Here is a 13,769-nt window from a genome sequence, read left to right as displayed (position 1 = left end):
ACAATTGCCATTAATACTATAATTCTATAGGGATCATTATTAAATTTGTGAGGTCCAGCAAACTAGATTAGAATGATGATTGGTTTTCTGATGTTCTGTTACATTCCAGGAATCTTTATATAAATTCTGTTACTATTACTTGTTTTGAAATAAGCATAAATCAGATTTAAAACACATGAAGCCTTTTTTCAACTTGAGAAATAAATATTTAAGAATGTTAAACGAGAAGCAATGAAGTGATACATCAAGATTCAGTTTTATCACAAATTTTTAGGTGAAAGGTCTAGATAGCTTTGATATGTATTTTGGCATATGCTGTGAATTTAGATTTTAAAGGATTCATTGATTAGAATGTCTAGGCCTTGTTTGAAATTAATTATTTCTGTATTCACAGGAGAATCGTTTTATACATGGCTAGAAGGTAAATTCAGTATCATATAAAAATTCTAATGAAAAACAGCAAACTCTCTGTGTAATAAGAAAGTCCTATGAAATTTAAAGATTAAGGAATGCATTTCTATTCAAGGAAAAAAAATGTAACAATCAACCTGTTAGCTAAAAAAAACTTGTTAATTTGCAAGACTTGACCATTTTTACTAAATGTTTTCAATGATGAAATTAATGTGTACTATCCTTTACAATCGTCCTTTAAATGTTTTGCACAGCGCTATGCAAAACATTTAAAATACATGCCTTGCAAATCATGTTAATTGAAGTAAGTCTTAAAGCAACCATGGCAAGCCATTGCAGTTCTTTTGAAGGCAGTTTCCAGTTCTCTGCATGTATCTGCCAGGATAGCATTTGAAATAATGCTTTAAAGTTTCAGCTTTTAAAAGGATATGTCCTAGTGGACAATCATTTAAATATGAGCCAGCAGTGTGCAGCAGCTGCCAAAAAAGCCAACACAGTTCTAGGCTACATAAACGGGGATAGAATCAAGATCACATGAAGTGTTAATACCACTTTATAATCCCTTGGTAAGGCCACACTTGGAATACTGCATTCAGTTTTGGTTGCCACGATGTAGAAAAGATGTGGAGACTCTAGAAAGAGTGCAGAGAAGAGCAACAAAGATGATTAGGGGACGAGAGACTAAAATATCAAGAACGGTTGCAGGAACTGGGTATGTCTAGTTTAATGAAAAGAAGGACTAGGGGAGACATGATAGCACTGTTCCAATATCTCAGGGGTTGCCACAAAGAAGAGGGAGTCAAACTATTTTCCAAGGCACTGTGGGCAGGACAAGAAGCAATGGGTGGAAACTAATCAACCTAGAACTGAGGAGAAATTTCCTGACAGTTAGAACAATTAATCAGTGGAACACTTGCCTCCAGAAGTTGTGAGTGCTCCAACACTGGAAGTCTTTAAGAAGATGTTGGATAGCCATTTGTCTGGAACGGTATAGGGTTTCCTGCCTAGACAGGGATTGGACTAGAAGACCTCCAAGGTCCCTTCCAACTCTGCTCTTTTATTGTATGACTGGCTTGATGTTTCCAGAAGAGTTTCACTCACTCTAATAAGGTTTGCAAAGCACCTTCTTCTTTGCTTTTCAATGCTTCGCTCAGCTGTTTTTTTAATGCAAACTCTGGGTCAGGGCTGTCAAACTCCCGACCCGTGGGCCAGATGCGCCACACGCTGGCCACACTCATGCCTGTTTTAGTGAAAGGGAAAAATGTCCAGATACATCACATGATGTGACCGTGACAATGTGAGTTTGACACCCTTGCTCTAGGTCAATTTTGCATAGGAGCCACATATCACACTCACATATAAATGGAAAAAATAGTAAAGTGATTACTACACTTGTAAATGAAATATAATAGTACTGATTTTATTATTCAAATCAAGTGTTGTAAATATTATCTAAAATATTACATACTCAAGGTATGTCTTATCAATGGATTGCTTTGATCAATTTGTCTATTCCGGCAATGTTCACCCACTTTGGATCCATTTTGTTGTGTGATTTAAATATAAAACAAAACCATTGTTTTCCATTATGTGACAGAACTGTAATGAACCTTGGATCTAGCCACTACCCATTTCTGATCTTTGCATGCTAAAGAAAAAGATCCACTAGCATTTTTATGTGTTTTCTGTAAAATGTTCTACCTTGGAAACTGATCAGTGGGAATAAGGCAGAATTTGAACTAATGTTTTATTCTCCAGTCTTTCAGTTTAGTTTTGAATGAATGAAAAATATTGTGCCAGTCATAGAAAGCTTTCTATCTGCTAGAGCAGTGGTTCTTTTTCTTCACTATGGACCCCCTTTAAATACCTTTTGTGGCCAGACTTAACTAAAAGATTAAATCATCTTCAAGCCTTCAGAGACCCTCTGTGATGACATCCCAGACCCCAGGGGTCCACAGACCACAGGTTGAGAACCACTATACTAGAGGATCCTGTTAGTAGAAATGGACAGAGGAAATCTTTACTGATTCTTCCTGCAATTACCTGTGCTGTTCTAGATAGTCCCCATCAGTTCTCCAGAACTCATCTCCATAAGTTGCAACAGTTGAAGGGAGCAAATTTTTCCTTTTGTATCTATCCCAGTGGGATATTGCCAGTCTCAAAAAACAAAACTTCCAGTTTATTCAAGAATTTCCAAAGGTGGAACTGTTAAAGGTAGTCCTCAACTTATGACCACAATTGAACCCAACACTTAGGTTGTTAAGTGAGACATTTGTTAAGTGAGTTTTGCCCTTTCATTTTACAACTTTTCTTGCTACAGTTGTAAATCACTGCAGCTTACAAATTAGTAACCGGTTATTAAGGGAATCTGGCTTCACCACTGATTTTGCTTGTCTGAAGCTCGCAAAAGGTAGCACATGATCTTGGGACACAGCAATAGTCATAAATATGAGTGAGATACCAAGCATCTGAATTTTGATCACATGATCATGGGATGCTACAAAGGTTGTAACTGTGAAAAATAATCATTAGTCACATTTTCCAGTGACATTGCAACTTTGAACGGTCACTAATGAACTGTTGTAAGTCGAGACTACTTATATAGCAAACTACTTTCTAAGTATTGAATTATTTTCTAATTCAATTTTAACAATATTTTTATCTCATCTAGGGCTTTGTCTTGAAAAACGTGTATTCTATAAACTTATTTCAGGACTTCATGCAAGCATCAACTTACATCTTTGTGCAAACTATTTACTTGAAGGTAAATTGCCCCTTCTCTTTTTATTATTGTGGGAAGTTAATTTTTCCACTATTCCCGTAAAAATAATTTCAATATTTACTTTAAAGCATTGTTTTTCTTTGTTCAGAAACATGGGGAAGACCTCGTTGGGGACCTAATGTCAAAGAATTCGCCCATCGTTTTGACCGTACTGAAACAAAAAGTGAAGGACCAAGACGACTAAAAAATTTATATTTCCTATATTTGGTGGAACTGCGTGCATTGTCAAAGGTTGCATCATACTTTGAGCGTTCAATTGTGGATCTTTATACTGGAAATTCACAGGAGGATACAGAAACTAAGTCTCTCCTGTTAGAAATCTTCCAAGATACAAAGTAGGTGTGCTTTTCTTCTCCACCTTTAGTATGTATTCAGATACAGACAACTGAATAAAGTTGATTTCAGAAGATGTTTAGGGAATTTCAGGAAAATGAAGGTATTAAAACAGACCTAAAAATAAGGTGGAATTCACATATAAGATTAAACAATTGTTTAACCATAATTTATTATAAATAAATTTATAATAAATAACTAAGTCATCAGGATTATGACAGATACTGGAAGAAATTCAGGTGGCCAAAAAGGGCCAAATGAAACATTATGCTGAAATCACACATGTGGTTAACACATACAGGAAACAGGTTGCTGATAAACTAACTTGTGATATTCTTAGCCAATATATAAGAATATTCATTATTTTATCCTTTGACATTTTTTATTCTTCCTTTGAATTAGTTAACCCCAAAGATGGAGTGTTTTGATTAGAAAGGTCAAATTATTGAGCAAGGTGCCATGTCAAGTGAATTCAGTGAACTAGTAATCTGTTATACTATATTGTTTTTGTGTACAACTGCTGCATCTTAGAATGCTGAGTCCTCTGTGTTACAGGATGTTGGGGTCAGAGAGAAAAATAGCTCAGTGGAAAAAGTTAGAAGGTCTGGGTGAATTTCAATAGGAGCCATGATGGCGCAGTGGTTAGAATGCAGTATTGCAAGCTAACTGTGCCCACAATCAGGAGTTCGATCCTGACTAGATCAAGATTGACTCAACCTTCCATCTTTCCGAGGTTGGTAAAATTAGGACCCAGATTGTTGGAGGGCAATATACTGAAATTTGTAAACCACTCAGAATACTGTAAAGCACTTTGGAGCGGTATATAAGTCAGGGATGTCAAACTCAAGGCCTGTGGGCTGGATTCAGCCCACAGGGTGCTTAAATCTGGCCCCGGGGGGCTGACCTGGAAATATCAAAGGACTAGTGCCTTTGCTGGCTAAAACAGGCCACGGGGAGCGCATGTGGTTTTTGGCCTCCCAGGCCTCCAGCACACTGCCGGCCAAAAACCGGCCACATGAGGCCGTGCAGGGCCTTTGCATGGCCTGTTTTTGGCCAACAGAGTGCTGCAGGAGGACAGGATTGGACTGGATTACAATTATGTGGCCTCAAGTAAATCCTTAATCTGGATAGAAAACAAGCAACATCCTATGTTAATACTACAGTTTAATGCCAGACTTTACATACTGTAGGTCCATTTAATCTACAAGCAATAATCTATAATTGACAGCCATTTCTATTTACTATCCTGGAAATTTACCTCAACTGTTAGATCTTGTATTATCATTTTATTTATGCTATTGTATTTTTATTATTAGTTGAATAATAAAAATACAATAGTATAAATAGCTTTTCTGCCTGGAAAAGCAATTTACTATTAAATAACAGGGTATACATTTAGAAATAAAAAGTCTAGTGGAGTATGAAGAACAAGTAAATGTTTGCCAGTAATATCTGTTAGAAGAGATAGGAAAATGGTTATAGTAAAGAAGTGTGGAAAGAAAGAAGGGAAAAATGCATCTTGAGCCTGGGTCAAACTGCCACCATGGCCACGCCCACCCCAAACATGCCCACCATGCCCACTCCCACCCCCAGCTACACACAGACACATGGCCCTCCAAGTCAAACACAACCCTGATGCGGCTCACGATGAAATCTAGTTTGATACTCCTATCTAAAATCCTATAATGAAGTGATATTGCTATTCAATAAAAGGCATGGGAAATGGCCTTGAAGAGCAGAAGGAAGAGCAACTACCAAGGAAATGATTAGAGCAAGAGGGATTTGAACTTGGACTAAGAAAATAACTTGAGAAACCCTCTCAAACAAGCACATCCCTAATTTACACAAAGATAAAGGAAAGGAGGACAAATTACAATCAGACTTGCAAGATTCTGTTACTGTAGTTGTTACAAGAAAACTGGGGGGTCAAACTCTATTTCATTGAGGGCCGCATCAGGGTTGTGTTTGACCTCAGAGGCCCTGGGGGTGGACGTCGCCAGCTTGATGTTACTTGTGGTGCCTGTGGTGGCCTGTGCGCTCTGCCAGCAAAAACTGGCTCCTGAGCTCTATTTTTGGCTGTGACAGCCTTCTACAACTCTCCGTGAACCAGGACAGAATTCAGGAGGACTGCCCGTGGCCCTCACATGCTCCATTTTCGGCTGCAATGGCCTCCTGGAACCTTCTGCCAGCGAAAACAGAGCTCAGGAGGGTGCTTGCAGGCTGGTCCTTCACTGTTTCCAGGGCATCCCCACGGGCCAGATTTAAGCCGGGCTGGATCTAGCCCCTATTCCTTGAGTTTGACAACCCTGCAATAATAGCAATCCTAGCCTCTATAGCAGGGATGTCAAACTCGATTTCATTGAGGGCCGCATCAGGGTTGTGTTTGACCTCAGGCCGAAGTGGGCATGGCCAGGGTAGGCAAGGCCAGCTCAATGTCATTTGTGTTGGGGGCACCTGTGGTGGCCCAAGAGCTCTGCCAGAGAAAACTGCTCCTGAGCTCCATTCTCAGCTGCAACGGCCTCCTGCAACCCTTTGCCAGCAAAAACGGAGCTTGTGGCCCTCCTAAGCTCTGTTTTCGCTGACAAGGGCACTGCGGGCCAGTCCTTCATTGTTTCCAGGGTGGGCCTATGGGCCAGACCTAAGCACCCCGCAGGCCGGATCCGGCCGCTAGGCCTTGAGTTTGACACTCCTGCTGAATAGGATTGGTTTCTTAGTTAAATCTACTTTGTTAGGCTGACAAATTCATTCTGGAGACAAAAGTAGAAAAGATCTGTCAGATATCATAATGTGCATACAATATGTAGTTTTGGATGAAGTTCTCTCTATGTCTTTTGAATAATAATATTCTCTATTGTCAGAACGTTAGTTTATAATTGTTTGTTTATTTCTATTTAGCGGGAGGGGGGTATAGTGACATATTACAAAGCCCACAAGACATTACATCCAGATTAAAAAAAAGAGTTTTATAAAAGAGTTGGCGAGAAAGACAAAATTGAGAATTGTGGCTAAAACAATGTTGTGTAATGAAGTGTTTCATGTTATTATTTCCTTTGGAATATTTGTTAAGAATCTTTTGAGAAAAAAACATAAAAGTAACATTTCTGCATTGCTTATAGAATTGGACAAACTATGTAACTAGGTATGCCTATAATATATATTTTGGCTCTTGAGCTATATTTTAAACATTTTATTTCAAGTAATTGTAGAAAGTGGAGCATTATTAGTAGTATCCAAACAGTTTTGTTAAATAAGTCTAATTCATGATCAAAATTTATCTAGGTCCTTTCCTATGCATTTTGATGAAAAGTCCATGTTTTCTGGAAACAAAAAGGAAGCCAGATCTTTAAAGGTAAACATTGGTTTTACATTGACAATTTAAATGTATAAATAAAAGATACTTTAAATTAGATTAAATCATGTTTCTTTGCTTTTATGTGTGCATTTGATTATTTTGCTTTATATTTGAGGCAACATCATCAGTAAACATCAAGCTACTTTTAAATTCTTATGAGTAATATTTCAGAAAAGTAGCAAGCAAGTCATTAGAATGTAAGATATTGGATTAATGTAAGATATATTAATTAGAATCTCTGTCATGCTATCTACTTGCATAATTTTGAATCATCTTCATATTTCTATTTCTACTTTATAGCTTTATGGTAAATTCCAATTCATAAGCTTCTTTTCGACATAAAAAAATGATTTTTTTTCTTTTTATGAGAATATGAAAGAAACACCAGGAGCAGAAGCATCCAGGGGTGGAGATCAAATGATGGAACAAGTGTTATATCATGCCAATTCAAACTCCACCTCTTTTTTAGATATGTTGTTGCACACATGTACAAAAGATGCAGAACTTCATCACAGCAATGTTGATTTCATCCTTTTCAAAGCTAATAGTACTTAGTGAAACTGACATAGAATTTATAGAATAACTATGAATACATTCAGACAGCTTGCCATCAGATTAAAAGTGGTTGCAAACTATAGCTTGAACTAATTAGTTTGATGGCTTGGCTACCTCTAAAATGAAAATGATACACAAAATTAGGAAGTAAAGAAAAGCATTAAGAGAAGAGAATGTTGGCACACATCTTTAGAATCACTAATGCCATTATAAAAAGTTTTAAACATGTTTTTCTGTATTGGTAGGAAGAATTCAGATTGCATTTCAAGAACATATCTCGCATAATGGATTGTGTTGGATGTGATAAATGTCGTTTATGGGGAAAATTACAGGTATCTGATTTTTTTTTCATATTTTTAAGGTTAACATTCTTACATAGCAAAACAGTTTTCACACCAGCTAAACTATTTCCTATACTCTGCATCTCTAAGTTTGGTTAATATCAATATGGTAAATTTTAGCTTTACTACAAAGCCAGATATTTCACATTTGCTGCATTATGACATTCAAGCTGTTCAAATTATACATGTTATTTCACCAATTATAGAATACAAGTGCTGTATAGTAGGAATACATACCCTATTATGCAAATATTGTTCAATATTTATATTAAAATACTGCATAACAATAGCACTTAGACTTATACCGTCTTTCCCCCAATCAGAAAATAGACTTAAACAGAAAATAAGCCCTAGCCTGATTTTTTAGCATGCTCGTAATATAGGCCTACCCCAAAAATAAGTGTAGAAATGCCCAAAGTTGTTAATGAATGTATATTGCACTCTTGCTATTTAATATATTGGTTTTCTTTCAGACTCAAGGTTTAGGAACTGCTTTGAAAATCTTATTCTCCGAAAAAGAAATAAAGAATCTTTCTGAGAACAGTCCGTCCAAAGGTTTTCAATTGACACGACAAGAAATAGTTGCTCTTCTGAATGCATTTGGAAGGTAAGTTACACTTGAAATTTGTTATAGCTATGTAGTGATAGGCTGAGCTTTTTCTTCGTGTAATATGGACTTTAAAAATATGTATGTACAAGTATCCCTCAATTTATGACAGCAATTAAGCACAGAATTCTGGTCACAAATCATTGCAATTCAGTGATGTGCGATGAAGCTTATGGCTGGTGAGGCAAAAAGAAAGAAAGCAGCTCCCCCCCCCCGCAGCAGCTATGTTCGAAATAGAGGCATCCCGCGCCCCGCAGCTATGTCCGACCCAGCTGCGGGGCGCGGGGCGCCTCTATGTCAGACAGAAGCGGTGGGGCACTTCCTTTTGGCATTTGCCCGCCCCGCAGGGCAAACACTTCCACCTTGCAGGTGCCAGAACCGCAGGCCACCAGGAGTACATCCCGCCCGCAGCAGAAGAGCGCTGGTTCCTGCCCAGGCTGGAGCGAGAGCCGCGGAGGCGAAAGGCGAAGAGGGGTGGGGTGGGGTGTTCCAAAAAGGCCCCCTCCCCATTTTGCACTTCGCAAGCCAGGCCCGCAGTGGCAAGAGGCTCAGCTCCGCTTCTATCGCGCCCCCCCACTCCAGAGAAACCGGCCGCAAACGAGTCTCCGCAGCCCCGATTTCATCTCCAAGCAGCCCCAGGAGGAAACGGGCCAGCCCCGCTTCCCTCCCCGGACTTTCTGGGAGCGGAGGACCCACATTCCGCTCCCCCTTCCAAGCCCCGAGTGGCCAGCCTCCACTCCCGCCACTTTCTCCCAGAGCTCCGGTAGGCCTGCTGAGGAGGAGCCTTGACAAGGCTGCAGCGAGAGTCGCGGAGGCGAAAGGCTGGCCACTCGGGGCTTGGAAGGGGGAGTGGAATGCGGGTCCTCCACTCCTGGAAAGTACGGGGAGGGAAGCGGGGCTGGCCCCTCCCCTTTTTGCACTTCTGCTGCTTGGAGAAGGAACCGGGGCTGCAGAGACTCGCCCGCGGCTGGCTTCTCTGGAGCAGAGGGGGGGGGCGATAGAAGCGGAGCTGAGCCTCGTGCCACTGCGGGCCTGGCTTGCGGAGTGCAAAAAGGGGAGGGGGCCTCTTGGAACACCCCCACCCCACCCGTCTTCGCCTTTCGCGTCCGCAGCTCTCACTCCAGCCTCGTCCGGGCTCCTCATTTGAAGAAGTTAGCTTCTTTTTACCACTTTAAATATTCTTCAGGGAACTATTTCTGTTTCAACTGGTAAACCAAATAATACATACATGTTGCAGTGAATTTTGGGAAGTGTTCAAGAATAACTATAATTTTCTATAGGAAACTGACCATTTCAAAATGATGTCTCATATTACTATATTTATATACTCAGTCAAACATCAAATATCACTTTATAGCTGCATATTATAGGGGATGTATGATGGGAATTTTGAATTCCTCCCCCATGTCCCCTCCCTTGAACCCACCTTTTCCAGCTGTGTCAGAGGATCATTTCAATTCTCCTCTTGTCCGCCATGATGAAAATGTAAAAAAAAGAAGGCAACTTAGGCAAGACCTGCTGCTCCTAGACCAGGAGGCAGAGAACCACGTGCCTTCTTTGCATAAGGAATTTTTCGCCTTTTAACCCTTGCTTAACTCTGAGCAAGGGTTAAAAGGCGAAAAATTCCTTATGCAAAGGAGGCCCGTAGTTCTCTCGCCTCCTCCTGCAGTTAGCACTAAGCAGAGTCATTCTGGCAGCAAACTACCTTAGCCTTTTTCCTTTTAATTTAATTTTCTTTTCCTCATGACACTGGTGAAGCCCCGCCTCCCCTGACTGCACATCCCTGTTGCAATTATTAATTTGATTCAATTTTATGATTATTTTTATGATGGTTGTTAAGCTAATCTCCATGGTTGTTAAGCGAGTCAAGTGGTCATTTAGCAAAACCAGCATATCCAGTGGGTGTCTTTTGTTGTTTTCTGCTGAAAGCCATGAAAATTGTTGAAAATCAGTGTCACGTGACTGTGATATGCGGGAAATGGTGGTAGCCAAATATCTGAAATGCAGTCACGTGACAATGGGGGGGGGTTAGTACCTCAGGTCGTAACTTTGAAAACAAATTTGTAACTGTTTTTCAGTCCATTGTAGCTTCAAGCATTCGTTAAGCTGCCAATTGTTAAGTCAGGACTACCTGTATTTTCTCCAAAAACTATAATGTCCTCTCAGTGCCACCATTCACAATAAAAGGGAATCTAGTCCATTTTAGTCAAATTAAATAATGCTACATGATTTAGAACAGATAAATTATTCTAAATAATTTTAAGCACATCAGACATGTCCACCTTCAACACAGTGTTGAAGGTGGATGAGATAATTATTTCAATGAACTGCAGTACTAAGTTTTTGATCAAATTGCTGATTTAATCTAAAATTCAAGTTGGTGTTTCATGCATGAAGAGCTTCCTTCTTTTAGTACTGAACTTCTGTGGACTTGATCCTTCTTCCCTTTTCTTCTTCACAGACTTTCTACAAGTATACGAGAGCTACAGAATTTCAAAGTCTTACTGCAACAAAAAAGTTAACGAAGGCTTTGTACCTATTGGTAGAAACAGCCACTAATTTATCATCAGGCAAAACGAAGCCAATCTGCATACAAGACTGTTCTAGAAAGGCAAGAACATATATAATTCCAATTTGAATATTTAAAATAGAAAAGGTTACATTGGACAAAATATTTATGGATAAACTACCTGGCTTTAATTATGTAAATTATGTTTGTTTTCAACTGTTTCACTATTCTTACTCTCTACTACTTTTGTTTCATCATCATTCAAAAGAAATTTTGCCTCTCCTGCTTTATATCATCACGCAGGAACCTCATCCTGGCTACATTGCTCACATGGAAAAGATTCTTCTAAAAATACCTGGGTGTAAATGCTTTTTTAATGTTTATTTGGAGGAATTGACGATATGTAAGAAAAATGTTTTCTTGCATTTGTATTTTGTTTGTTACAGTCTCTGTCATGGCCAGTAAATATTTTACTAAAATAAGCCCCTTGGCATCCAGGGCAACTAGTTATTGGGGAATCTCAAGTTATTTTTGTGTTTGCCTCCTTGTCCTTTCCTTTTTTATTTTATTTTTCTACAACACATCTGCTTTGTCTGACAAGGCAAAACTGGGTTAAATTTATCAGTTTTTATTCTGAATGGATACTGAAAGGCTTTTCCCATTAACTGCTGCTAGCTTAAAAATTCAGCTCAAGTTTTAGAGTCATGGACCTTAATCTTCCATCTCAAAAACCTTACAAATTCTTCTTATTCTGGTGCTCTTCTATTCAAAAACAATAAAAAATAAAACTAAATATTTTCACAGATAAATGGTAACTTTTTTAAAAAGAAAAAGTCACTTCCAGAATTCAACAGAGCACATTCTATCTATGCAATCTCTAATTACACCTTTAAAAATATATAGTCTCTAATAAAATGGATATTCCATACATTTGTTCCTAAATCTTTATCTACAAAGGGGGATCTAGTTATCAAAGAACTGTTGCAGGTAATAAACATTTAAATTCTTAATCTGCAGTAGGAAGAAGTCTATAAATTGTGAAGGAGCACCTTATTAAAAAACTGTAATGTAATATTTGTATTCTGTGAGGGAATGAATGTCAGTTTAAGTACAATATACAGATTTGTACATATTTTGCTTTGCTTTGATAAGTAAAACAGTCTTTACAAAATGAATTAAAAGTGCTCTTAAACTCTTCTAATTTAAGACATGTCTGCTGTTGTTGTTTGTGTGTCTATTTATACTGCATGCTTTAAGCAACATAATTCATAACTTTGTGATTTAGGTTTTTAAAAATGAAGATTCTCAGCTGTATATATTAGTTTCCAGTGATAACTAAATGAAGAAAATTGTAATGTTTTGCCTTATAATTTAAGATTTCATTGTTTATTAAAATCAATAGATAGTGAGCAATATTCTAAAGATTGCATTCAGTTCAGGGCTTAACAAATATGAACTTCAGATCTTTATGGTAAATAGGGATAGTCTTGTGGTATCAGATTCTGCAACTAGGGAAACTGGTCTGTGCCTTATAATTTAATGTTACTGGCAAGATCTGTTACTTGTAAGATCTGTTTCTTGTCAATTAGCTTTATTGCATCCAATTTGTGATGAATCAGACATAAGATTTTGTACAATGGAATGAAGATTATTTTTGTGAATTCATCCATTTCTCATACCTTTTCCCATTATCCAAATTCAAAATAGTCTAGAGTGCTGCCATTGCAGGAGTAAATAAATGTCCCCCCCCCCACCTACTCAAAATGCTGAAGAGATTTGAATGGACTAAGAGCTATAGGATTCTGAATTTATGGGCATATTTTTAAAGCATGTGATCTGAAATTTTGCTATTTTTAATGTTGTGTTTTGAATGGAAATTGATATTCCAAAGTGTTTAATTTCCATGTTTTAATGATAAATAATACTGAGTTAGCATGGAATCCATATGCAAGGTTCTTATAGCTTCAGTTCTTCCTTGGTGTGTGCTACTTGAAACTAAAGTCACATGGAGCTGAATCCTTTCAGCTTTCTTTAAATCGTTTCCTTAAAAAAAGAGCAAGGTAAGCAAAATATTTTTCTCTCTTTACGCTAAATATAATTTTAATGAAACATCTATTTTAGAAATATTACTTTGTCTTGTGCTAGTTTTTGCTGATTTTTTTATGGAGAGAGCCAGTAGACCTCACTTTATGTGTATCTTGTGCTAAAGTAGATGTTGATTCTAAGTCAAGATCCTATGAATAAGATTACAGAAGTACATTACTCGGGAAGTTTGTGTACGTCCAAGATTGTGAAGGCTACTATTTACTTAATTGGTTAAAAATACAGAAATTATAAGTAGAAAACAATGTTGTTGTAGTAGTCATTAGTTTTTAGACTTCTTGACTATTGAATTGCTTTCATATTGAATTAGGAATTTAATTGCTAAAATGTGGCCAAAATACAAGTGCTACAATTACGTCTAGAATTCTGAGTCTCTTTTGAGAGTTCAAAGCATCTCTTTAATTATGTCTTTGTCTGCTCAGCTGTTCTTTTTGTTGAAAGAAATAAAAAATAGCTAGTTGTGTGTAATAGACAACATGAGTTTTTATTCAGTAGTATACAGATTTGAAAGAAGCCTTTGAATCTGCCATATAGAAACAAGAATTTCCAAGCGGCTAAATTCAGCCACAGTTAAAAGACTTGTTTACTGTTACTCTTATTATTCTAATTAACAATAGAAAGAAATGGACAAAAGAAGTTGCTTTCCATTCCATTTAACGTAACTGAGGAACAATAATGGTCATAACTTTATATGCTACACTTTCTAAGCTTGATTGCTCTAGTTACTACTAATGTAAAGACCACCAAAGCCGCTCCCTCGTTGGGCCAATCAAGAA

General features: G+C 37.9%; 1 protein-coding gene across 2 annotated transcripts in view; it reads left to right on the top strand.

Moving 5' to 3' along the window:
- ERO1B (endoplasmic reticulum oxidoreductase 1 beta) overlaps nucleotides 1-12,096 on the top strand; it is a 48,111-nt gene extending 36,015 nt beyond the window's left edge. For both annotated transcript variants that reach the window (XM_032215050.1, XM_032215049.1), the window contains exons 10-16: nucleotides 395-421; nucleotides 3,083-3,175; nucleotides 3,282-3,528; nucleotides 6,806-6,875; nucleotides 7,679-7,765; nucleotides 8,248-8,381; nucleotides 10,843-12,096. In XM_032215050.1, the coding sequence (XP_032070941.1) occupies nucleotides 395-421; nucleotides 3,083-3,175; nucleotides 3,282-3,528; nucleotides 6,806-6,875; nucleotides 7,679-7,765; nucleotides 8,248-8,381; nucleotides 10,843-10,903 (719 nt within the window). In that variant the 3' untranslated portion in view covers nucleotides 10,904-12,096. The remainder of the gene's footprint in view (nucleotides 1-394; nucleotides 422-3,082; nucleotides 3,176-3,281; nucleotides 3,529-6,805; nucleotides 6,876-7,678; nucleotides 7,766-8,247; nucleotides 8,382-10,842) is intronic.
- Nucleotides 12,097-13,769: the final 1,673 nt, after the last annotated feature.

The sequence above is a fragment of the Thamnophis elegans genome, chromosome 4, assembly GCF_009769535.1.
Source record: "Thamnophis elegans isolate rThaEle1 chromosome 4, rThaEle1.pri, whole genome shotgun sequence".
Taxonomy (NCBI): Eukaryota; Metazoa; Chordata; class Lepidosauria; order Squamata; family Colubridae; genus Thamnophis; species Thamnophis elegans.
The sequence above is the reverse complement of the archived record's forward strand: the minus strand, read 5'-3'. Positions and strand labels throughout refer to the sequence as shown.